This window comes from Brassica rapa, chromosome A06 (genome assembly GCF_000309985.2).
Source record: "Brassica rapa cultivar Chiifu-401-42 chromosome A06, CAAS_Brap_v3.01, whole genome shotgun sequence".
Classification (NCBI taxonomy): Eukaryota; Viridiplantae; Streptophyta; class Magnoliopsida; order Brassicales; family Brassicaceae; genus Brassica; species Brassica rapa.
The window spans coordinates 19,223,757-19,248,677 of NC_024800.2; the positions used below are offsets into that span (position 1 = coordinate 19,223,757).

The following is a 24,921-nucleotide window of genomic DNA, read 5'->3' on the forward strand; positions in this document are numbered from 1 at the left end:
TCTATCTATGTGTGCATAATAATCTTTCATAATACATAATTAGAGGTTAAATTGGTAGATTCAAATGGGCATGAAAACTTTGATGAATAAAGGGAGATACATTGTTGGGTTTATATAAGAATTGGATAAGAACAAACAGAGTTCTTCACCATTTCCAGAAAACATTGGAACCACACTTGAACTTGTCTTTGCCTTCGCATTCCAAGGCCAAATCTTCAGAGATAAATGGGACTTTCTGCAAATACAAAGGAACATGAACATCTCTTCAAAAGATTAACTACCACCCAAGGAAAGAATGAAAAGAGGTTGAGTTTTAGAGGAAAAAACCTTTTGCTTGGCGAGATCTTGGCAACCAGTGAAATTCTCAGGGAACTTGCAGCTTCCGAATTGGACAGTGAATGCTCTCGCAAAGTTTGCTCCACTTGTTGCCAATCTCTTCTTATCATTCAGTTCCTATCATCACAAGTTTCAACATAAACCCATTACTTTACATAAAGAGGTTTCTTTAGAGATGTCAACAAGATTCATAAAACGTTTGAAGACTTTACTTTGTTGGCTTTGCTCTTCTCGAGGTATTCATCGAAGACGCTAGCATTAGCAGAAGCAGACACAGCAGCAGATGAGAAGAGTGTAGCCGCTAAGAACACCATTGCGGATCTTCTTCCACTAGACCCATCAACATCATCACCACCAGCTCTTTGAGCTTTGATCACAGGAATCGTCTGTTTCTTCTGACCAAACCCAACTGAGGAACTCACCAAACCCACTTTCTGGTTTAGCTCTACTGAGCCAGCACCAGAGATTGTGTAGCTGGAGGTGAGAACACTTGAGTTCATGGCTGCCATTGAGAGTTTTTGGGGGTTTGATTGGTGGACTGGAGAAGGAGGAAATTATGTTTTAGTATTAGGATGATGATGACGTGGACGTGAATGAAATAAGGGATTGTGGTTGGAGTGTGGATAAGGTGAGATATCCCTTCAGTCCTATTGGCAAAAGTTATTACACAAAACTTGACGCTTTTAAAGTTTTTTTAGTCTTCCAGATTCTCTTTCAAGTGCTTATGTGATTATTAGCTTCACTTCAGTCCCCACCTCTCATCTAGATATCTTTATATAGATCTAGCGATTATTCAGAACCTATACGGAATTATTAGTTTATTTATTATATATTTGGTTTTTAAATTCAATATTTTGGCTTTTGTTTAATATTTATAAAATTATTTTGATAAATTATAACAAAAAAAACAGAAATCATATAAACTTACAGATTTACACCAATTTAAATTGATTTAGACCATGTTAAACTGATTCTTATAATAGTTTAAGCCATTTTGAACCACTTAAATCGGATTTTAAGATTATCATTTCAGCTATAACCAATACCGATTTTTAGAACCGAACAAATTGTGCTTCTAAAAGAGATTATTCCATCATTGTGAGATTATCTTAAGAGAATGAAAACAAATTAAACAACAAATGTGAAAAAACAGCATAGAAAGCAAATTTAAACTGGCTTTAAGATGTTTCTGCTCTCTGGTTTGTTCCTAACTTCAGGCAAAAAAAGGCAAGCTTGATCAAGAACAAAATACTCTACAAATGAACGAGAAATCAATCTTCGGGGTGGTCATTTCACCAACTAAAACGCAGATTAAGAAACTTTCTCAGGTAGATGCTGCGGCGGTAGATTCAAGAGGTACACTCTCGCTTTTGTTCAAAGCTTCCCAATCCATCTCCCTAAGGATCTTAAACCGTTCTTCCATGGACACAAACCCGGCCTGAGGAGCCACAATACCTGGACTCCCAGCTTTGGAAATCAGAACAATACTAGTGGCCATCTCAGGTCCATGGAGTTTACCCGTTAGCAACACACGTAGTGGCATGAAAAGTGATTTCCCCTGTAACCAAGAACAATCTCTTGTAAAGGTTTGTTCATTTTTAAGAGAGATGATGTTTTATCTGGTATAAAACTGGATCAGAGAGATGACTAACTTTGCGTTTCGTCGATTTGCCAAAGGCTTTCACCCATTTCTGCCAACCACTTTGTCCTTCTGCTAAAGCTTTTGGAATCTCACCACTGTCATATGCAGCGACGAGGCTGGCTGCTACTTCATGAAGCTTGTCTTCAACGGCAGGCTTAGCTTCAGGGCTGCAAAATCCATAAGAAGGGTTTATTGAAAGGAACAAGGCAATGCATGATGATCAAACGGTTTGATAGTTACCTAGCCAGTGTAGCGTGTAAAGGATATGAAAGCAAGTTTAAAAGTACGTTGTCTGAATCAGTCACCACGTCAATCCCATCCTTGAGAAGCTCCACAGCTTCCTGTACTTCCAACAATAAGCTCAAACTCCGTAAGTCTATACAGAAAATATCTCTTGTTCTTAAATCCGTAACTAGAAACCTTACATCTACGAAGCTTCCCTCAGATTCCGTTAAGATGCCAGCGCTCTTCCATTGCTCACCAACAAGTTTTGTTAATTTTTCAGATGGAAGTGCCTTCAGATGTAGACCATTCATCCATCTTCCAGTTTATAGACATGCAAAATCGAAGCTATTTTATTAGCAAATAAAAAAAGAAGAAGATCGGATTAATCATACAGCTAAACAAATTCTATGATCACCTTAACTTTGTAGAATCAAAAATCGCACCACTTTTGTTGACACGTTCAATGGAGAACTTCTCAACTGCAAATCAAGAACAAACATGCAATCAACAAGTCAGAAAACTGAAGGATGAAGATAAACTAAGATCATGCATTGTAAAGTTATAGTCAAACAAGAACGACTTACCAAGTTGCTCGAGTGTGAAAAATTCATTTTCAGTGCCGTCTCCCCAACCTAAGAGCGCCAAGTAGTTCACCATTCCCTGAGGTAGAAACCCCATCTCTCTGTACTGTTTTATCAACGTAACGCAGAAGTTAGATGATGAATCACCTATGAATCAAACGTGAAGTAAAGGCAAATAACAGCTTCAAACACCTGGCCTACAGAAGTTGCCCCATGTCGCTTTGATAGTTTACTTCTATCTGGCGCTAGAATTAGAGAAACATGTGCAAACTGAGGCATTGGAAACTCCAGAGCCTGCCATTGATTCGACAACACTAAATCAAATTATTTTTCCTATATCTTCAGGATAACATAACTTGGTAGAGCAACTGAAAGAAACAGACATAAGCTAGTAGTGCTTACCTTGTAAATTAGAGCCTGCCTTAATGTATTAGGTAAGTGTTCTTCAGCCCTGATATGAAAGTTAAGATCACATTCAAATATGTTATCAAAGAAAAGAACAAAAGAAGGCATTGGAGTGAGTGTTAACCTTATGACATGTGAAATAGCCATGGTAGCATCATCTACCGTAACACAGAAGTTGTAAACAGGCTGGCCATTACTCCTCATCACCACAAAATCTCCGAGAGTATCCAAGTTCCAAGATACCTTCAAGACACTATCACACATTCTCAATAACAATACATCAATAGATAGACCTTTCTACAAGATCACAACGAAAGGTTTCAACTTAAATCTCATCTAAACCCTTGACTGAGAGAGATAAACACACAAAAACGTACCTCACCACGAATCAAGTCGTTAATTTTCAAAGAGCCTTCCTTCGGCACACGGAACCGGTAAGTAAAAGGTGTACCCTTTTCTAGCTCTTGCTCTACTTCAGCATCAGAAGCGGTTGCCCATTTACCAGTATACACCGGAGGCAACTGTTTTAGCTTCGCAATCTCCTTCATCTTCACAAGCTCCTACAATAAACATTAAAGTCAACAACAGAGTCAAAACCCCTATAGAGACAACAAGGTATTAAGTGAATTCAAAGATAATCACCTCACTGGAGCAAAAACATCTATAGACTTGGCCAGACTCTAAAAGCTTCTCTGCATATTGTTTGTAAAGAGCATTCCTTTCAGATTGTCTATAAGGACCAAAGTCTCCACCAACCCCAGGACCTGCAATCTCAAATCCAAATTTCAATTACACAACCATTTTAGAAACACAGCATATGAAGTAAAGACCTTACCTTCATCCCAATCAAGACCTAACCACTGGAGATCCTGAAGAACAGCAGCTTCAGATTCACGCGTTGATCTCTCCAAATCCGTATCCTCAATCCTCAGCACAAGCTTCCCTCCTTTCGACCTAGCGAAGAGGTAGTTGAAGAGAGCAGTCCTTGCTCCGCCCACGTGGAGATTACCAGTGGGAGAAGGCGCGAAACGGACTCTGACAGAGTCACCACCGTTGCTGCCCGGCGACGAACACGCAACCACGGAGAAGCATCGCCGTGTAGATTGACGCCGTCGGAGGAAAGTGGGAGCGAGCTCCGGTAAGGACCTAACCCTAAGCCACGGGGTGTTGAAGACGAGGCTCGTCATTGTTCGTTTGCGATTTTCAGAGAGGATAAAAAGGATTTTAATTTAATCGGACAAGTATGAAGAAAAGTCGTCTGCTTTCAATTAGAAAAAAAAGCATAAATTCTAAAAGAGCCCTTTTAACTTTCGCATCTTTACATTTACATCCCCGTATTCTACTTTTATATCATAATGACCCTCGGTTATAACGCAAATTCGATTTATTCCAAAAATACACGTGGATAAGGGTGATGAAGGAAACGACGGAGCATGATTATTGAAGATTTTTAGAGTTGATTTCTTAGAGCATCTCCGACCCCCACTCTAATTTTCACTTTAAAATAGAGTTTAGAGTAAAGAATGCTCCAATAGTATTTTATTTCTCACTCTATAATAGAGTGAAAAATAGGTTTACTCCAAATATAGAGTAATTTTTTTTTTTTTGTTCATCACTCTATTTTCTACTCAAACTCAAACTCTATTATAGAGTTATTCTATTTTAGAGTAAAAAATAGAGTAAGCCATTGGAGATGGTCTTAGCTGAATATAAGAATCTATCTCTTAATTTTTAAGTAAAAAATCTAAAAACTGACTCTTAAATATTTATTTAAGAGCCGATTCTTAGTTTTTTTTAATTAAAAGTTAGACGGAAGTTTATATTCCGCTAAGAACTCTTCAATAATCATGCTCTTATGTCTGCCGCTCGAAATGAAGTTTTTTTTATTTACAAAACCTCCCATAGCTTTTGTTTCCTTAAATTTACATACCTTGATTATGTCTTTTGCATATGTATACCCATTATAATTACTCGCTTACATTTAATCTTTGTATCCTTTGATTACAGACTAATGATATTTTACCATTTAAGCTAAAAATCCATGGATTTGCATATAACTGCAAAAACATAACAACTTAATGAAAATTCCAATTCTTTCAATATAAATAATCTTTGTAGCCTTTGATTTATGATAGTGTAATGCGGCATTCTGATTTAAAGCTAAGAATCCATAGAAATACATAATTTCAAATGATTTTTTCCGGATACATAGATGATGATGATGATGATGAATGCTAGTTAAGGCAACACAACATAGGAGCTAGCTCAACATCTCAACAGCTGATGGTTTTAAGCTACTACTTAGTCATGGTTTAGTCTCTCATTTTGTGCACACTAGAGGTTGCGATAGAATAAACATTCTGGTTAAAGCTTCACAAATTTTTGGTCTCTGTTTCCATGCCAGTAAATCAACAAGGATTCTCAAAACAGCAATGGTTTTAAGTCTGACTATAGACTCATGAGTCACCAGGATGACCGCCCTGAGCAGCCGGAGGAGTAGATGGCTCAATCAGTTCCTCTATGCCTACGAATAGCTCATCGCTCAAGTCTTGTATCCAGCTCATATCAACATCTTCTAAGCAAACATGAGCTTCCTCCACAGCAGGAACCTCAGTCTCCTGTCTCACCTGTAAATTTTAAAAATACTCAGCAATAATGCCTTTTAAACAACAGATCAACAACCACTAAGATCATTATAAATTTAAACACTAATCTTGGTTCATTAAAAGTAGATTTAAAGAGTTACCTCGTACTGGTTGTTGAGTCCGCCAAGATGTAAAGACTCGTCGTTATCAACAACAAAGAGATCCAGCATAGAATAAAAGTCATCGTCATCTTGTACTGCATGAGGAACCTCAATAAGAGGAGAAGAAGAAGACAAGGGAGTGTGAGCTACAACATCACTTGCTATAGGTGGAAGCACTGTGGCGGCAGTTAGTTGCGGTGCATCAGAGACGACGCAAGATTCTGATATCACTCCAGTGATACAATCCTCAGGACGATGTGAGTGTGATGCGGAAGCAACTACACTGGTTTCTTTGTTAGGACCAGGATCAAGACTCTCTATATCTTCCTCATCACTCCAATCCTCATCCTTAAACGGAGCTCCATATTCAGATCCATGCCTTGGTCCAAGTCCATTCTTCTTAAAGAGTTTACAAATCACATAAGTATCCTGCAGATCACAACAACAACAACATATTTTTAACTATGTCTTATAACTAAAACATGAAAATTGCTTAATTAAGATTCATTACCTGAGGAATATTCCTCTGTTCCAATGTTCTGTCTTCAAGTCTGTACTCATGCATGACCCAGTCAGTACGTTCCCCACGAGGCGTCTTCCCGTAGTGAAAAATCAGAGTTCTGATTTTTCCAACGACCTCATCATTGTAAGTGACGTCTCTATCTTTCCCTGTGGTCTTCCAGTAACCAGATTCAGTAGAACGGTTTGCCTTACCGCCGTTGGGATACTTCTTAAGCCTCGGACAGAAGAAGTACCACTTAAGATCTCCTGTCCTTAAGCATGACTTCTCTGTAAAAGAGATTAAAGTATTTTTTGAGTTGGATGAGTAACCAAACCACATACAGAAATTAAAAAAAAGAAGCATGAGAGTTTAAGGTGTTACCGGGTAAATCAAGTGGTTCGAACTTGTAAATGTCGACCTCAGCAATGGCATTAGTCATGAACTTTTTCCCAAGAACTTTTCTCTTCAAGTAGTATCTTACAAGTTCAACATCAGTGGGATGAAACCGAAAGCCAGGTGCCAAGCTATTTTTCCCCATTGCAGAGAAACTAAAAAATCAAAATCGAATTTGGCAGGGTTTTAAGTCCAAGTCTACTGTTTGAAGAAGGAATACCACAACCTCTCCCTTTGCTCAAATAACCATAGTCGCACGATGGATTCTTCTTGCAGATATCAATTGACATCTGATGTGTAATATAGAGAGAACAAACAAATAAACATTTGTTAGACATATAAAATAAGAGAAACTTAATTAGTAAGCAAAGTTCATTTTGATGGACTATATGTGACAACAAAATCTAGGGTTTGTGATTGCATAAACTGATCAAGTTTGTAAGACAATAAGCTTCAAACAAGTGTCACTAAACGAGCAGACTTGGAGAAAATCAAACTAATTCTTATAAACCCTAAACCCCTGCAAAATTCGATTTTGATTTTAAGCAACAAGAAGATGATGTCTCAGCAAGACCCTAGAAAATAACTAAGAATGTCGATCTTGATCATGAAATCTCTTATAAAAACAGTGTAAGTCCACTTTAGGCTAAACCCAGAAATCTCAAGCAGAGTAAAACCTTTGGAAACTGAAAGTAAGGAAGACCAGAGATCACACTCGGATCATAAAAAAAAAAACAGAGAAGATAAAGAGAATCGAAATCGCACCCGGAGAAGAAGAACCGGAGGAACAGACAACTGGTGGTCGGAGCGAGAGAAGAGAGAGAGTAGCTTGAAAGAGAAGCCAGAAGGAGTGAGACAGTGTTGTGTCTTGTTAGGGTTTATAAACATCTAATTACGCGTTTTATTAGAGAAAGTTTAGGGTGTCATTTTGCAAAACAAAATAAGAAAAGAAAAGAAAAAAGAGTGAATGTTTTCGTGTGTTACGTACTAACAACCTCCACTAAGCTATAAGATTTTTATTATTATTTTTGTAACTGAATTTTTATAATTATTAGTATATAAATTATGGGTTTTGTCAATCCAAGAAAAGGATTTGTCAAACAAACAAAAAAAGATGCATCTTGAAACAAAAATTAGATTGGAAATGAGTACTATACTCCAAATGCTAATCATATTTTTTTAAAGCTTGACTAAGTATTATTGTTTTTATATAATTGGATTAAAATTCAATGTATATTAGTTGATAAGCTATATAAAATGATGCTTATTTATTGTTGTCATCAGTTTATAAAATAAAGTTATAGTACTTTTGTAAAATATCTATCTAAACCATATAGCATGATGAGTGTTTTAAAAAGGAAAGTCTTGTAATCAAGAAACAAATAAAGAGACAAATGAGCACATCCCCCTCATTGGCCCGATGACTTTTTTTCTTCTTTTTTTGGCCCGATGACTTTCCCTCATTGGCCCGATGACTTCACCTCAGTTTTTCCCTTTCGTCCACAATACTTTCTTAAAATAAAAACTAATTTTTTTAACAAATTGATTATTGGTTCGTTTACACACAAAATATAAGTCTTTACGTTACGATTAATTGTTTTTCTATGCTATTTTATTCATCTCAAAAACTTGATAAAACTTTTAAACGGTACGTTTCACAATGTCTATATGTACATAAAAACGTTCCATAACCTTGGAAGAAATTGATTCCAGATTAGTATACGAGGTTGTACCGTATGGGATTGTACCGTGGTCTAGGGGTCAAGGTTTAAAGATTTATACACCTAGATGATGTATAATATTTTCATAATTTATAATAATATAATTAACCAGATAAAAAAAAATCCGTATATGGGGGTTGTTTTTAAAAAAGGACGATATACGGAGGAAAAATAATGTTAAATAAGAAAATGTGGATTAGTGAGGTTGTCTGGCCTAGTAAAGGAAATGAAGGAGCTTAGATGTTAAATGGGGGGAAACACACTAACGAAGCTACCACCAATCTTTACTCAAAAGTTAACTAGGTGTACAGCAAGAATATTTCCTTAGATAGAGTCTTTTAGAGAATGTTTACGTGTGTAATCCTCAGACACATTTTAATTAGATTTAGATAGTCTTAACGTGTCTCATCCTCATCACGGCCTCTAAAAATGTTATTTATAATGTTCTGTTGATGAAGTGCCTTAAAATGTTTGTTCATATATTTCAGCAACTACGAGGGATAGACGCTCTGAAGTAACACACATCGATCTTGGTAAAGCTTCAACTATATGTTATATGTTCTATATTTTGTTCTTGCTCAGATTCTAACTTAACAAAAGATAATACACAATTTATACAATAATATCACATCATCAGTTTTCACTAGGGGAGAAAAACAAAATAAAAATAAAACCCTTTCTTGTTCTCTCTAAAAGGGTTTTGTTTAGAAACTTTTGGAAGTAAGATAGGCTTTTGCCTTTTTGCTTTTCTCCTGCAAGTAGTAAGCAAAGTAAAGATAAACAATCAAACCTCAGCAAAAAAATCATTCTGTACAGAGTGTGATTTCTCTCTCCTACGTGTACGTCACACGTGTGACTAGTTTCTTCTACCATTCACGCGTGCGCGCACACACGCTGATCGCTTCTCTTCAGGTGAAAGGCTTTTTCTGCCTCTGGAAGGATTCTGATCGCTACAACTATGACAAAAGGGTTTTCCTCAAAAACGCATATGGTCATTAGGCGTTTTAACCCAACATACCAATGTATGTTTTGAGTTTTACCCCTTGTTATGCTGGTTCGCTCTGTGAAATAGCTAATGGAAAGGAACATCACAATATTCCATTTAAGACCCTTTGGTAGTAATCATACTGCCGTGTGCGCCAAGCATCTAAGCTACTGCTGATGAGAGAAAGCACCAAAGAGACACATTGCTGGTTTCGTGATTCAACCGAATCAAAAAGAAAAAGAGAAAAAAATGTTACCAACAGTGGATCATGCAAAAAGTTTAGTTCAACAGACATAAAACAAAGACTCTTACCTCTTCGGTTAAGCTTAGATGGAACCGTTTTCTTAGGTTCTGAATGGTCCGTGGACCACCTTTGAAGCAAGGGAAACCCGAGTCCTAATCAAGACAATACCAGAAAATGTAGTTCACGAGCTTGTTGCCATATTATATAAATATATAAGATTCAGATTTCATAAAGAAACGAAGCATGAGATTATGATACCTGTAGCATTTCAACTAAGAGAATAATTCGCTCAGCGTGCTTTCTACATGTAAGGAATCCTTGAATGCACAGCACCTAAGAACAATTGACAATTAGAAACTCCTCTTCCACAAAATAGCTAAAGACAGAAGTAATACAATTGAAAAGCGAGAGGGAGAGCAACGCGGATACCTTGAAATAGTCAAAGAACTCACTTGGAACCCCATCGGCATCAGAGTCCATGACCTAGTTGTGACAAGTGTTAAGTTTGGACGAAATTTAAGTAGAAAAGAATCTGTGGAAACGAAAATCCAGTTTATTATTAGACCATGAATGAATATCTTACTTCAAGAAGTTCACGTGTTAACTTAAACGGAGCACTCTCAAAGTTCACACCACCAGGAGAATTCGAAAGCATAAAACCAAAATCAATGTGTATGATGTGACCATCTTCATCCAAGAGAAGGTTTCCATTATGACGATCTTTTATCTAAAACAAATGAAACCATTGGCACATGAGTATTAAAATAGCAAAACATGCTATTCATGAAGCAAATGAACGGCATGAGTACATGTAAAACCTATAAGTCCCTCTGTTTACAACGCACTTAAATGAATAAACAATGTACTGAGAGAAGGGGCATGTACCTGCAGAAGGTAACACACCAAAGAATATCCGGCCATACTCTCAACAAAATTCCTCTGCAAAAGAAGCCAGCTCGGAAGTTAATATATTAAATGGCATACAACAAAAGATAGTAAGAACGGGTCATTTAATATACGTAAATAAAACTCCTAAGAGTTTGAACCAAGCATGTTCTTTCCCTAGAATGATCCACAAAAGATACTAGCTTAAAAAATCCAATGCAACTAATATTCTCAAGAATGCACTTTATGTAGATCCGGCACCTCTCCCGCTTCAAAGATAACATGTTTAACAGACTAAAGTCAAGCAAATTCATGAAAGAAAATAACCACTTGCTGGTCGAATTAAATATTAAGATCTATGTTGGCAGTACGTTCGTTACCTGGGCGAGCTTAAAACTCGGAGAGTTTTCTTTATACTTTGCAGCAAAGAAATCACGTAGGCTCGTGATGTTGGGATATCTACTTTTAATAGAATGAATAGAAGCCTGCAGGAAGGGAAAATGGAACTTATTACATACGCTTTCAATTTAAACAGATCGATGACAGGATACAACGTAACTAAACGAGGTTCTGGTTTACATAATTACCGTATCTGGAATTGTTTCTATAAGGGCAGTATACGAAGATGTAACCAAAACTTCATAAGGACGTAACCAGAGGGGTAGACCTGCTTCCTGGAATATGTCTAGCACACAGAGAAGACAATTCACTATTTAGATAACAGAATTAGAAAGCCATATAAAATAATCCTTAAGAAATAGGATATTAAATTATTAACAGACATTAGTAGATATAAGAAAGTATCACCCACCATAAAAGTGAGAAATGAGTTGCACAGCAAGATGTTCCTGCCGACAGTCATCACCGCTCTTCACTATGATCTGCGAAGAGCTAAGCCTTTTAAAAATAGGGGTAGAAAGGAATATCACACGGAAAAAATGGTCAACACACAAGGACACAATACAGTCAAGATTAAGCAAGTAAAGTATCTAACGCTTTTGACAACAGCTTTTCAATGTCAACAAATAAAAATATATTCAAATGCAGATGGAAAGAGACCAAAAGCAGAAGATTATCATGGGACTTTCAAAGTGTTAGCAAAGACTCCTGCATTAGTTATTATTTTGATGTCTACACAGTACACTGTTGCAGGTTTAAAAGACTAGACGCTATGATCAGGAGCATAATATTATTCAAAAGAAAAAAATTCTGGAATCAGGAGTTACAAATGTACAGTCCTCTAGACAAGGAAGATAAAGGTAAAGCCCCGGATAACATAAAATTTGGGCTAGTTGATACAAATTCCTATTCTAAGTTCAATAATGAACTATTTAGAGGAATATATTTGATAGGGAGAACACAAGTATCAAAGACAAATGGAAAGGCTTTATGCAGCACTTACAGAACGCAGGTCCCAACCGGGTAATTTTCCGTATATTGAAGCTTTACGAATTCTCTCTCGCTTTTCCTCCCAAAGTTCACCTGATAAGGCATCCCCTTCCTTTAACATTCCGCCATTGGCCTGGTGAACATCACAAAAAAAAAATTGAATAGACTGTTCAACATTTAAAACATGACCGGGAAAAGAAAGATCTGTTAAACACGCATTTACCCTTGGTTGTGCATCTGAGGAATCCTCCTGACCAGCCCCTTTGAGAGGAAGGCCTGGAGGTGCCTCTCCCTTCGCTGCAGCAGCCTGCATAAGTGATTAAATTAAAAGTTACTGACGGGTAGAAACAACACCAAACAGAAAACATGCAATATGGCTTTCCAACCTTGGTACCTTTCTAAGTAAATGAAAAGAACAACAACAAGTACAAGCACAAAAATTTCAAATGAATTGAGCATCAGAGTTATTGCAACAATTCAATGACTAAAAAGAGACATCATGTATCAGATAGAATTCAAATGGCGAAAACATACAGGTAATTGCCGTCTATAAGTTATCAATTAAGACGCACTCACCCTTACTTCCTCCATGGCAACAGTACTTGGAACACGACGATGTTCCTTTTTACGTGGGACTGCTGGATCAGGAATACTTTCCATTCGAAGTCCTGGGTCAGCCGTCACGACCACCCTTACCCACTCAAGATCAGTGTTGAGACCAGTACTGGGGGCCTCAGACAGAACATCATCAAATGGATCACTCAGTGATGCAAGAGCTGAAGTACAATTCTCCACTGAGAGGCTCACATTGACAAGCTTCACCTTCACCTCTGACTTGGGAGTCATTGCTTGATCAATTGCTTGGGCAGTGGATAGCGACATTCTGTCAGCACTGTTGCGATAAACCTCCTGAGTTGTCCACAGTGGATAAGCCCATGGAGGTGGCTTTTGCAAGAATGCATCCCCGTTGGCCAATGGAATGCCCCCTTTAGAAAGCTTCTGGGAGTTAGATGTATCTTTAGCACTGCCACAACGAATTCCAAAAACAAATAGAGCAATGGGAGAGTGTTATCATGTACGTTTTACACTCGATACGATTAACGAGACCAAGAAAAGATGGTAACTTCCTATAAGATTTATCTTTAGCATTGCCACAACAAACTTCAGAAAAAAGAACAAAGTGAGTATTATCATGTATAATTTTACACTTGGAACTAATAATGGGGCATAGAAAAGAAGATAACTTCCTAGTAAAAGTAATAGATAAGTAGACAAGGATTACATTTAAGAAATTTTATATTTACCTGGGTGTTTCTGCTTTCAAAACTTCTACGGAGATCATGTACGGCGCTTTTTCCCTAGAATTCAGAAGAATGGATTCGTCTTCGGGAATATGAACAACACGATAAACTCCTCTCCCCATTGGAAAACAAATTCCTGGAAGGTTATTGGAAAGAAAATGAGTATCTGATAACAAAGACAGTCACCACAACACAATCAATGTAGATGATAGAAAAATACATGAACCCAAAAATGCTTCCAAAGGTTGAAGTGTATATGCTAAAAGGATTGGACCACATGATTGTCTCAAGGTCAAAGGAAATCCTATATAAGATAAATGATAAAAGAGAACCAAGAACGAGGAAAAAAATCTCCAAACAAGGGTGGAACGACTGTATTATGTTCTGAAAATCTAATCAGACAAGACAAGACAATGACCAACATCTACCCTACGTGGAACTTGTGTGGACAACAGAAATATGATACAGAGGAGATACTACTTTTTAAAGACAAGAAACATGATGTAGATCTCAGCAATATAGAACGGGCTAAATGTTTTCACATACTCTCTCAGAGAAAAGCATACGTGACCGAGATAATGTATGCCAGCTCAAGAGATATGAGTTACACAAGTAAAGTAAACCTCCAAATGATATCCCTTAAGATCTAATTTAAGAGAATACCTCCGGTGATTTCAGCTTCAGATAAATGAAAGTTAATCTCTGCAAGAGACTAAAACCAAACGGAAGAAACAAGAAATATAGTCAGTTGCTATAATTTAACACTTGAAACTTAGTCATAAAAATGGAAAGTCAGGCAGAAATGATCACCTCCCGAAGAGCAATCTTCCGATCTTCAATGGGAAAAATATCTACCAAGCCATACGATGTTTCACATAACGCTTGTACAAACTCCAACGACTCATGGTAAGCCCCTTTCCTGAAGTGTGATGCGGTATTGTTTGGTAGTGGGGGCTTACCAGATGGAGTATCATCCCGCTGTCTAGGTGAACCTGGCCGCTTCTGCAATGGTTACAGTTAGAAAGATTGGTATGAGCAGAATCAAACACATATTGCAGTAAAGAATTTCCGCATAGATAAGTAATCAATTGCAGTCGAGAACACCCTGTTTCAGCTAATATTTGCGTCAAGAAAATTTCACAAAAAGTCGAGATATATGATTATATCCTACAAGAATCTTGACAAATGAATCTGTAGATATGGATCGGAACAAAGGCGAATGTAAGGACAGTGCAGATGACAGAAACATAACGAGCAAGTCAAATGAGAGCAAACCTCTTTGTGTTTCTTTGATCCAAATATCTCAGAATCTTCAACAGACTGGTCACGGTCTCTAAACAATTTACGGAAAAAGTTCTCCGTCCCAGGACTGCTTTCAGCTAAGCCATTGCTGGTATTTCCATTTTCTGAAGTAGGTTTTGCGTCTTCTGGGTGTATACGGAATAATCTTTTGAACAGAGAAAATTCTGGAGATTCATCACCCTCGCTTTCATTCCCGTCATCAGCTTTGACAATGTCTTTCTTGTCGTCAGGCTTTTCCTTAAAGAACTTTTTAAAGAAACCCTCCCTTTCATCCTCTTCACCAGGTTTATCATCAGCAAGCACTGCTCCATTCGTCTCGTTCTTTTCATTAGCCTGTCTTTTGTCATCAGATTTATCCTTGAAAAGTTTCTTAAGAAACCCATCTTTGTCCTCATCATCCATTGCTTTAGGACCTTTCTCTTCCTCGTTTTTGCTGTCACGGAATAGTTTCTTGAAGAACCCTTCTGAGTTTGCATTTGACTCCTCATCCTCGTTTTTATTCTCCCGTAATAACCTCTTGAAAAAACTCTCTGAGTTTGCATTCAGTTCCTCTTCATCGCCCTTATTGTCTCGTAACAGCCGCTTAAACAGCCCATCTGAACTCGATGTCAATTCCTCATTTTCTCCTTTACTACTTAAGAGCCTCTTAAAGAACCCCTCAGAACTGTTTGTTATCTCCTCGTCTTCTGATTTATTGTCTTTCATAAGGCGCTTAAAGAAACCCTCCGAGTTAGATGTTGGCTCATCACCGTCACCTTTGCTGTCCCTCATGAGCTTCTTGAAGAATCCTTCCTTTTCACTCTCTTCATCATCTTTGTCAACTGACTTTCTAAACATCAAAGCATCTCTAACTTTAGGACTTGGGATAAGTTTCTTAAAAATCTTATTATCCTCAGAAGGTAATTGACTACCATCATCCTGCGTGCTTCTCCCTGGCGACGGTGAGAACGACAAAGACTTCTGGGAAGGCGGAGATAAGTTCAACGAGAAGAGCTTCTGTTTCGATGACAACAGTCTACTTAGGACCTGATTCTTGCTCCCAGGAGTTGAAACCTCATTCTGTGGACGCATAAGAGGAGACCACTCACCCATCAGAGTAGCTGCAATCTGACACTTCTCCTGAATCCTGCTGATACCTTCATTATCATCAGAATCCTCCAGCTCAGCCAACAAAAACCAATGCACTTTCAGCGCAATCTTCAATGACTTGGCACAGATATCAATCACAAACTTATCAAGCGAAGGGCTCGGTTTGTGCACCATCATGTAGCAAATCTGGAACAGATAACTCTCGATACCTGACAAGGGAAGCGTATACATCCTATTGCATAAGTAATCCCTAACACCAGCATGAGGGTGCTTATACAGATAACTAACAGCAATCCACTCGCAGAAGAACGCAGAATCGAAAAACCTAATAAGCCAGCCATTAGAACCTGACTCCCCAATGAGATTACTGTGTGTGGTAATCTCACGAGGTGACTCAGCCGAGTCTCCTCTGACCAGAGATAGAAACCTTCCCATCGACATTTTCGTTGCTGATGATCAGTCAAACGCAAAAAGCCCTAGCTCGCAGACGCAAATCATCCAGATCCAGGAGATTCTTAACCTAAACAGAGTCTCTATCTCTCTCTCTACGATATAAACTAAACCCTGGGATTATCAGTAAACCTTATTCACTCATAAACCTAATCGCCTTCTCTCAGAAGCTCAAATCTCGGGGTTTACAATGCTAAGCCAGCAAACCTAATCGCGAAGAACCACAAGAGACAGAGATTCCTAGTGTCTTACTCAATCCAATCGCCGGAAACTGGAGGCGATCTGGATCTTCGGCGAGATCAAACCTAAGAATCTAGCGATCAGCTAATTCGAATAACAATCCCTTCTTCGTCTTCTCTGAGATAGCTTGCTTGGAGAAAAAAAAATCAATTCAAAAGCAGAGAAGAGACGAGTAGCCACACGGCGAGAATCGATCGCCGTCGTCTCTGCCGAAAGCGGTCGTCGTGGTGGATACGGTCGTCGTCCTTGGCTGTTGTTGGCAGACAACGAGAGAGAGAGAGAGAGAGGAGAAAGTAATTATTGTTCGCAATACTTTAAAAATTATTTAAATTTTGGTCCTCAGTTATTTATTTACTTTATTTTATTAAAACTGTAGTGTATTATTTTTGTATTGGTGAGGGAAGGGAACTAACGTGCGCTGGAAAGTCCGCGCAATCTGAAAGTTGAAAATTTTCGTGGGAAAGTTATAAAACGTGGATCCGTCCACGCGGACGGATGACAAATCATTACATGTGATTTTTTGAATTTTGAATCTGATAAGCTAAGTAACTAATCTCACATATCAAGACACGGAGTAATTTTAGGAAAATGAAAGCTACTAATCAGTTCAAGTTAGAGCCCAAAAGAAAAGTTTTTGAAAAAATTAAAGCTATATATAATGCTACAAATAAATAAAACAGTACTATTTCACAAAATTTTAACCAAATAATTTGTTTTAAGAAATTTCGAATATGTTTTGGAAATAAAAAATATGGTACATCTCTCTCCGTTATGCAATTTTGATAAAACTCTTAACCTTTTTTTTTTCTTTTGGACAAAGCAAAACTCTGTTCAGACGATCAAGCTTTTGGGTAGACCTCATTTGCGTAATGTATGAATCATATCTCATCATAAATTCATATAGTTTTCCGCACCAATAACTTCTTAAATATATTGCTTCCACCAATTACCCAATGCATCTTTTAAATAAACCAGCAAGTTGTCAATAAATCAGTCATCCATAGATGAGGAATGAGAGATACCATTAATATAAAAGACCAATGTGCGACAAAATAATAACATAAATTAAGAGAGTAAAACTACTGCAGAAACCCGAAATTGTCTAAAACAGAAGACACTCCAAGACACAAAGCTCAGTCTTAAAAAGCCCTAAAGCATATCATAAAGCCAAATCTATAGATAGTGAGAAAGGCGCAGGCTCTTTTACACACGAGACAAGAACAATACGAAGAATAAAGCGCTGAATAGGGTGGTGAACGAGATCGGAATCAAGGAAGATCCGTCGTTCCCCTGAGACGGGGTTGGAGCTAGGGTTGTTCCAGCTGCGCCGGGTCCAGCAGCAACCGCACCTCCTGGAGCAAGACCTGTACATTATTGATACCAAAATTAACTAACTTCAAACACATAAACACCTCAACAACTACAATTAACATGCTCACTTTCAGACAAAACATTACAAGTGCAGGCAACATATCGACAACTGATCTTAAGTCTTTATCTTTTAATAGGATTTATAACCACACAAACTTTTGTCATGTTTCATGAGCTAGCATCTCTAAAATGGTCTCAATTTATAAATAAAACAAAAAAATGATTTTAAGTTGGCATTTAAAACAGAAAAAAAACATTGCATGAGACGAAAATGAAGAGTAAAAAACAAAGAAAATGAAAATAAATAAAGAAGAAAGATGAAATACCTGGAGCCATAGTAGGAGTCATAGACACTGCAAACAAAACAAAACAAAAAAATAATGTAAATCTATCAACCAAACAATATCAGATGGTTGTTCACAAAAAAATCCTTAAATAAACAAAAAATATGGGGATCTAAGGAACTGATAAAAATTAACAATAATAATATAGATCTATAGAATCAGAAGAGATCTAAGGAAAAAGAAAAAAAAAAGGTTAACAAATTAACAGATCTTACATCCACAGTTAGAAATAGAAGGAGCATGAAGCTTGCATGCGGTGGGAAGTGTAGCAGCCTTGGTCATGTTCAAGGTGATTCCAAAAGCAGCACTGTTTTTAAACGCCTCACAAAGACACTCTGCGTCAGCCTTAAGCACTGTCTTAAGCCCCGCGCAACACGAACTCTTCGGTTTCGCCGACGTGCCTCCGGCCATGACGAAGTCCAAACAATCCGCCATGTTGATTATGAGAGTCGAACAGTCTACAGCCGGAGCCGGAGCCGCCGTGTGGTGGTGAGATGCGCCGTGAACGGTGACGGAGGAGATGGAGAGGAGGAGGATGAAAACAAAAGGCGTCGCGGCGGAGAAGGAAGTGGCCATTGTGGGTTTCTTCTCTCTCTTGCTCTTTGTGTGTTCTTGGTGAGGTGTAAAAGACAGAGAGAGAGAGGAGTTTCGATGAAGAAGAAGTGTTGAGGAATCTGGAGAGAGTGAAATAGAAAAAGAAGAAGAAAGGTCAAGGGCAAATTTGTATGTCGGTTGCTTTGGCTGTTGCGCGAAAAACGGCGACGTTTTGTATACGTGTCATGCATTTCGTATTGATGCGTGATCGTGGTGGGGTCTAAATTCGAAGAGACCTGCCCTTTCATCTTTCCTGCCTTTGTTGCTTTTATTATACTAGTACTATATGTAACTTTATTTATTTGATCTATTTTGACAAAATTTGCTAGCTTTCAAACAATGGGAAAACGTATAAATGAATCTCTATTTCCTTTTTTTTTTGTGCTGAGCAAACAAAACCCAAAATACTTTTTTTCCAATATTGTCCATTTATAAACACTATTACAATATATCTATATATATATATATTGAAAAATAATGATTGAATCGGAAATTAGTGTAGAGTTAATTTATTTTCATTTTTGGGTAAAAAGTGTGTATTTTATATTTAGACCATTTAAATTTTTAGTTTGTAGAACTTTCACTTGGTGTAGATCTATTTTTTATTTAAATGCAACAAATAGAGAAAAACTCAATGTTTTTAAACCCGACCCGGACATTGAACCGGATGACTTACAGAGACGTTGGGTCACTGGATCGACTGCGGGTGAACCGCGGGTTAATAAATCAATTAATAAATCAGTTAATTTTATTATATAATAATATATTAGCTATGAAAATAAATATATAAAAATAAAGTTGAATATTTTCTAAATATTTTTAAAATATAAAATAATAGTTTGAATATGTATATACTTTATGTTTAAAAAGTATTAAGCAAATACTTAACTTTAGTTTTTATATTTTTATATTTTTATTTTCATTTGACATACATAATATCAAAAAAATAGTTTAGACTATTTAAAGTTTTCTGTAATAAAGTAAGAGTTATGACATCTGAAAAATCAAGATATAAAATTCACAAATATTTAAATATCTAATGTGAATAATAAATTAACTTCAAATTCAAAATAAACTAAAAGTAAAAGATCATTGTAATAAATGATCAATAACATAAATAAACTAACATCAAATCACATCAACTAATTTTGGTTCTCTCTATCATTGTTCACTTCATTTTCTTTAGGTGACATAGTGACAAATTTTCATCAAAATCTAAAAATCACAAATATAAAACTGAAATAGGAAAACCTAACTTTTTTTTTCAGCACCTAACTTTTTAATTAAAAACTTAGAATATATAACATGATCTAAAAACTAAAAAAAGAGTAAAAATTATTTATTGGTTCAACCGGTGGTTCAAATGGTACTGATTTCCGGGTTTTAGTAGGTTTTTACGGATTTTTGCGGATTTTTAAATTTTGGATTTTTCATAAAACTCAAATCAGATTTTTTCTGGATGACTGGATTTACCAGTTCAACTGTGGGTCTGGTCGGTTTCAAAACACTGAAAAAAGTTATTCAGTTTTCATGATAACTCTAAATAAAGACTTTCTTGTTCGAATATTTAATATGGAAGGTAGAGAATAATAAATGACATATGTATGTTTATTCTTTACTCTTCACCTCAACACATGCATCTATAACTTATATCTAGAATGATTTTCCATCGCATGTTAGAAGCATCAATTCTTATTCCCCAAAGATAAAAGTATCCGGTTGGTGATTGGTACACGTGTAAAGATCACATATTCGAAACTCACGTAACCTGGCGCTATCATAACATCAGCATTATTGGGCCGTAGCTGGACGCCCACGTAACTTGGCCCTATATTACCATTTTCTTTAAAGTTCCAACTTCTACCAGCTGTGGGCTTCTGAGTAATCAAATGTTTTCTCAGACCTTCTGATTATTCATGTATACACTCTGCTCATTCAGCTGTGGGCTTTGGTCATTCGTTTAAATTAATTTCAACTGAGTTTAGGAAGAAACCTTTTACACCATTTCTCTTACCACATCACAAGCCTCATACGGTTCTTTTCCCTACGAAATCCACTATAGAATTTGCACTCCACCATTGCTCTTCAGTCATGTTCTCATCTCTTTTGCCTCTTAACGATTTCCATGTTCAGCACATTCCATTTAACAGAGCTGTGTATGAAACAATGTTTGGTTTGTATCCATGTGTATGCATAACCAGAATGAACACATTATTTGGCAGTACAACGATATTTGATGGCTTTTCATCGATCAACGGAATCAATTGCAACAGCTATGTCGGGCTCAGATCGACGACAATAAATAAAGTTTGAGTTGCTTCTCTTCCAACTGCACCATGCTCTCTTGTCAACGAAGAAAATGAATTAGTTGTTTTGAAAATAAAATTCATCTCTTTAGGTGGTATTCTTTTTAATTGGATTCGAAATGTAAATCTGTTGTAGTAATCCAAAATAGTTTTGATGAATATTTTTTACAAAATATTTGTTGTTCAATAAGAGAAAATTTAACGGGATTTCTACAAATGTTGTATCTAATAACCCGGTGTTTGATAGAAATTATAAATACTATTATTCAATAAGAGAGGATTTAGAAGAAAAAAAAAACCTAAAATTTTCTGAAGTCCTTAATCCAATAAGTTCTCCTTAGCATTTAGGAGTTTCAATTTCAAAAATCTTTAAATTTAAACGTACGCATGGGTACATTAATCTGGAAACCGAAGAACCGAAGCGAACCGAAAAAATGTTTGGTTCGAGATCCTACCAATTACCCAAGTGGATCTTATATATTTAGAATCTAAGAACCAGAACCGAACCGAAACCAAACCGGAACAAATTGAAACCAAAGCAAGAACCGAATAGATATCCAAATTTCTATAATATGATTTATATATTTATAAATATTAAAATACTATTTATAAACCAAAATACCCAAAAACCGAATATTTATGATCCGGCTATATTTAGACTAAAATTGTGAATTTATAAATCTTAAGAGATTACACTATTACGATTTGACTCGTCATCCTTTGCAGTTTCCGAATTTAATATCGTCCCCGTTTGATCAGGATATCTAATTACACGTGAATGTTGTGTATACTATATAGTTGTTTGCAATAGCAAGATGAAAATTCATGCCTCGACTAAATTGGATTTTACTTAAAAACACTAATTAAAAAAAGTCTTTTTCTAACTAAGAGATTGATTGTTTGTGGTTTTTGCTTTAGTTTTTGGTTTTTGTTTTTGTAGAAACCATTTTTCATCCAGAGGTTGATTGTTTCTAGTTTTTGGAATAGTTTTTGATTTTTGTTTTACCAAAAATTATTTTTCATCCAATCAAGCTTTTTGAAAAGTAGCTTTCCTAAAATCTAGGAAAACTAGTTTTTAGAATAACTGTCCTTTTGTAAACAAAAGCCAAAAAACCAGTTTTTTCAAGTTTTTGCTTAGAATTTTTGTTACATTTATTTATTATTACAAAATATACCACGTACGATGCATTTGTTTTGGTAAACGCACGTGAGCCAAATAGATAAATCACTAGGCTAATACTTAAGGCACTTTCATGCTTGATTACTAATAATAACTAGATTCTTTCTCCGCGCTACGCGCGGATAATATATTTAAATTTGTTACATTTATCATTTTTATTTGTATGTGAATTTTTGTATATTAAATTATATATAACTAATTTTTAAATTTGATTTTTTTTATATTTTTAGTTTGAAGTAAGTATTTCAATTATATGTAACACAATTAACTAATAAAATATAAAGAACCAAGTCCGAGAATTTAGAGTTATGTAAAAAAAATATAATTATGTATAGAATATAAATTATCTTAGTTTAAAAGATCAGAATCTCATCTCGAATAAATTCAAGAAAAAAAAGTACTCCAATAAACTACTTAAAATATAAAACTCCCTTTTCAAAAAACAAAGCGTACTTAATAATATTTTTTACGTGTAATAGTTGAAAACTGACAATTGAATATCAATCTAGAATATTATTCTAATATATCTAATGGTAAAATATTAATTATAATAAACAAATTTTGATTTTTGTAATATTACATAAATTAGAAGTTTTTAAAATCTAAAATCTATTTTATTAACATAATATATTTTTTATTCATTTATTATTTTGAGATTACAAAATATTGATTTAGTTTTATTTGTATATTAATTTTTTAATAATTTAGTTTTTGTTTAAGTATTTAAAATTATCAAAAATATAATATATTTAAAATTATTTATTTAAATATATCCAAATATGATGTCTCATTTTTATGTGTGTTTGCATTGAGCATATTTAATTTTTAGTTTGTATATTTAATAACACATTGTTGCGTGCCGTTCTATGGTTTTAATAAATATGTTGTCATTTCATTTTTATTAATACTAACATGGTTATTTAGTGATCAGTGATAACGTATTTTTAACGTTATGTATTATATTTTATCGTATATTTCTAACTCTTCATGCTGACACTTTTTTTAGAATCATTTTAATTAGATAATAGGTTTAAGGATGTAAAGAAAACTGTGTATGTTGTAAATTTAGATTTTTTAGTGTAACTGAGCACAATCAATTATGGAAACTATATTATGATTTTATTTTACTAAATCTTTCTTTATGTGTATATATTTTTGTTTTATTTTGTATTCTTACAATTTTATTTCCTTATTCTTTAATTGCAAAGAATTGCTATTTTCAATTTTTGTTTCATATACCTTAAAATTCTTCGGTTGATTTTTGTTTGTTTTCTTTTTCCAATTACAATGTACAGTTCGACCGTTTCTTTTTTTTTTTGGATCAAACTACTAATATCAGATTATCATCAGATAGAAAAGCTTAAACTCCTGTTGACAAAAAAAAAGCTTAAACTCCAAGAATATAGTGAGTATTTGTGTTAGAGAAAACTGATTTAGCTACTAATATAGTGAGATATTATAATATTAGAAGGTATGAAAACTCTTCTCTGCTGTCCTACGCTGGATATAATGAAGTTGTTGTCAATTGATTCTATATTTGTGATAACTAGAAATACATCTTTATGTCTTCCTTACATCATCCTTAATTGATTTACGGTTCGACCATTTCTAATATAGTGAGAGTAACATAATATTAGATGTTGATTATCTCATTTCAATTAGGAATGCACAGAATGAGAGAAATTCAAGGTGATACCACTTTACAATTTTTTCTTCATATCTATATAGAGTTAGTTTATAGATTACTCTATATGTTTCAAAATGTAATCGGTTTTAGTTAAAATCGGTAATATTTAAAAGTTATTACCTTAGAAAACTGTCATTTAATATATAAATTTAATCAATTACACACTAATTTACATAATTTAATTGGCCACACAATATCTAATAAATAGAAAGTTACATTAAAATATAAAAACAATTTATATAGTGAAACAAAAAATACTTTTAAACCATTATATTATAAAACAAAAAGGAATATTCAAATTATATTGAAACATTAGAATAGTAAGAATAAAAAAAACTGAAATCTCAACGTCGATCATTTATGTCGGCCATGCCTTAGACCATCTTCAATGTATTCCTCTATTTTGTTTTTCTAAAATATAGAAATTTCATAATAGATATAGATTTGTCTTCGGTGTATATTTTCTGTTTTATATACGAATAATACTTTTTATTTTTGAAAATTGAAAACCAACTCAATTTATTTTAGTATTTTACAAAAATTATGATATTATTTACACTTAATATTTCTTTACAAACTATTATGCAAATAAAAAATATAATTATATTTTTTCCATATATTTGAAATTTCGTCATCTATTATTCCTTTTTATTGATTGTTGGGGCTTGTAACCAAAAAAATTTCTCGTCTAAATATAATTTAATAATCTATAAGTAATGTTTTTCTGTCGCCTAATCTATATAATGAATGTTGATATAGTTTGAGTTATAGATGCTTGTTTTGTATATATCTGGAGCTAAAAAACCCGCTATGTATACCTGTTTATGTAACGAAGACGGCCAAGACTTTCTACACGTGGTCAATCAGTATGTCTGCTTATCTACATGATTGATTATTCATGTGATTAAAAAAAGTTAAGTCGACAATATACATGTTAATGTGTATCCAGTCAATAAAAGGTAAGAATAAACGACCTTTTGTTTGTTTTGTTTGTTTTGCTTGA

General features: G+C 35.1%; 5 protein-coding genes across 6 annotated transcripts; all 5 read right to left on the bottom strand.

Annotated features, from left to right (window-relative positions):
• Positions 1 to 39: 39 nt before the first annotated feature.
• LOC103873821 (photosystem I reaction center subunit N, chloroplastic) lies at positions 40 to 981 on the bottom strand. Of its 2 annotated transcripts, none has more exons than XM_009152224.3 (3): positions 549 to 964; positions 328 to 453; positions 40 to 235 (listed from the first exon to the last, which is right to left on the bottom strand). In XM_009152224.3, exons 1-3 carry the CDS (start codon positions 843 to 845, stop codon positions 146 to 148), a joined length of 513 nt encoding a protein of 170 aa, XP_009150472.1. In that variant the 5' UTR covers positions 846 to 964; the 3' UTR covers positions 40 to 145. The 2 variants fall into 2 exon arrangements, with proteins under 2 accessions (XP_009150472.1, XP_009150473.1); XM_009152225.3 differs by having other exon boundaries at positions 52 to 231; positions 549 to 981.
• Positions 982 to 1,392: 411 nt separating this feature from the next.
• On the bottom strand, positions 1,393 to 4,431 carry LOC103873823 (glutamate--tRNA ligase, chloroplastic/mitochondrial). The gene is made up of 12 exons (XM_009152227.3): positions 4,025 to 4,431; positions 3,832 to 3,953; positions 3,567 to 3,749; positions 3,314 to 3,432; positions 3,187 to 3,235; positions 2,977 to 3,078; positions 2,788 to 2,890; positions 2,619 to 2,682; positions 2,404 to 2,518; positions 2,219 to 2,319; positions 1,989 to 2,145; positions 1,393 to 1,894 (listed from the first exon to the last, which is right to left on the bottom strand). Exons 1-12 carry the CDS (start codon positions 4,374 to 4,376, stop codon positions 1,661 to 1,663), a joined length of 1,701 nt encoding a protein of 566 aa, XP_009150475.1. The 5' UTR covers positions 4,377 to 4,431; the 3' UTR covers positions 1,393 to 1,660.
• Positions 4,432 to 5,321: 890 nt separating this feature from the next.
• LOC103873824 (NAC domain-containing protein 82) lies at positions 5,322 to 8,682 on the bottom strand. Its single transcript, XM_009152228.3, has 5 exons — positions 7,596 to 8,682; positions 6,819 to 7,120; positions 6,447 to 6,724; positions 5,936 to 6,364; positions 5,322 to 5,816 (listed from the first exon to the last, which is right to left on the bottom strand). Exons 2-5 carry the CDS (start codon positions 6,973 to 6,975, stop codon positions 5,646 to 5,648), a joined length of 1,035 nt encoding a protein of 344 aa, XP_009150476.1. The 5' UTR covers positions 6,976 to 7,120; positions 7,596 to 8,682; the 3' UTR covers positions 5,322 to 5,645.
• A 403-nt stretch (positions 8,683 to 9,085) lies between these two features.
• LOC103873826 (phosphatidylinositol 4-kinase beta 1) lies at positions 9,086 to 16,767 on the bottom strand. Its single transcript, XM_009152229.3, has 16 exons — positions 14,631 to 16,767; positions 14,166 to 14,357; positions 14,019 to 14,067; positions 13,359 to 13,491; positions 12,631 to 13,078; positions 12,278 to 12,361; positions 12,068 to 12,187; positions 11,477 to 11,546; positions 11,253 to 11,350; positions 11,046 to 11,150; positions 10,666 to 10,719; positions 10,364 to 10,507; positions 10,210 to 10,263; positions 10,039 to 10,113; positions 9,849 to 9,932; positions 9,086 to 9,741 (listed from the first exon to the last, which is right to left on the bottom strand). The coding sequence occupies exons 1-16, from the start codon at positions 16,185 to 16,187 to the stop codon at positions 9,640 to 9,642; spliced, it is 3,369 nt and encodes a 1,122-aa protein (XP_009150477.1). The 5' UTR covers positions 16,188 to 16,767; the 3' UTR covers positions 9,086 to 9,639.
• A 666-nt stretch (positions 16,768 to 17,433) lies between these two features.
• LOC103873827 (non-specific lipid-transfer protein-like protein At5g64080) lies at positions 17,434 to 18,835 on the bottom strand. Its single transcript, XM_009152230.3, has 3 exons — positions 18,367 to 18,835; positions 18,134 to 18,160; positions 17,434 to 17,800 (listed from the first exon to the last, which is right to left on the bottom strand). The coding sequence occupies exons 1-3, from the start codon at positions 18,725 to 18,727 to the stop codon at positions 17,640 to 17,642; spliced, it is 549 nt and encodes a 182-aa protein (XP_009150478.1). The 5' UTR covers positions 18,728 to 18,835; the 3' UTR covers positions 17,434 to 17,639.
• Positions 18,836 to 24,921: the final 6,086 nt, after the last annotated feature.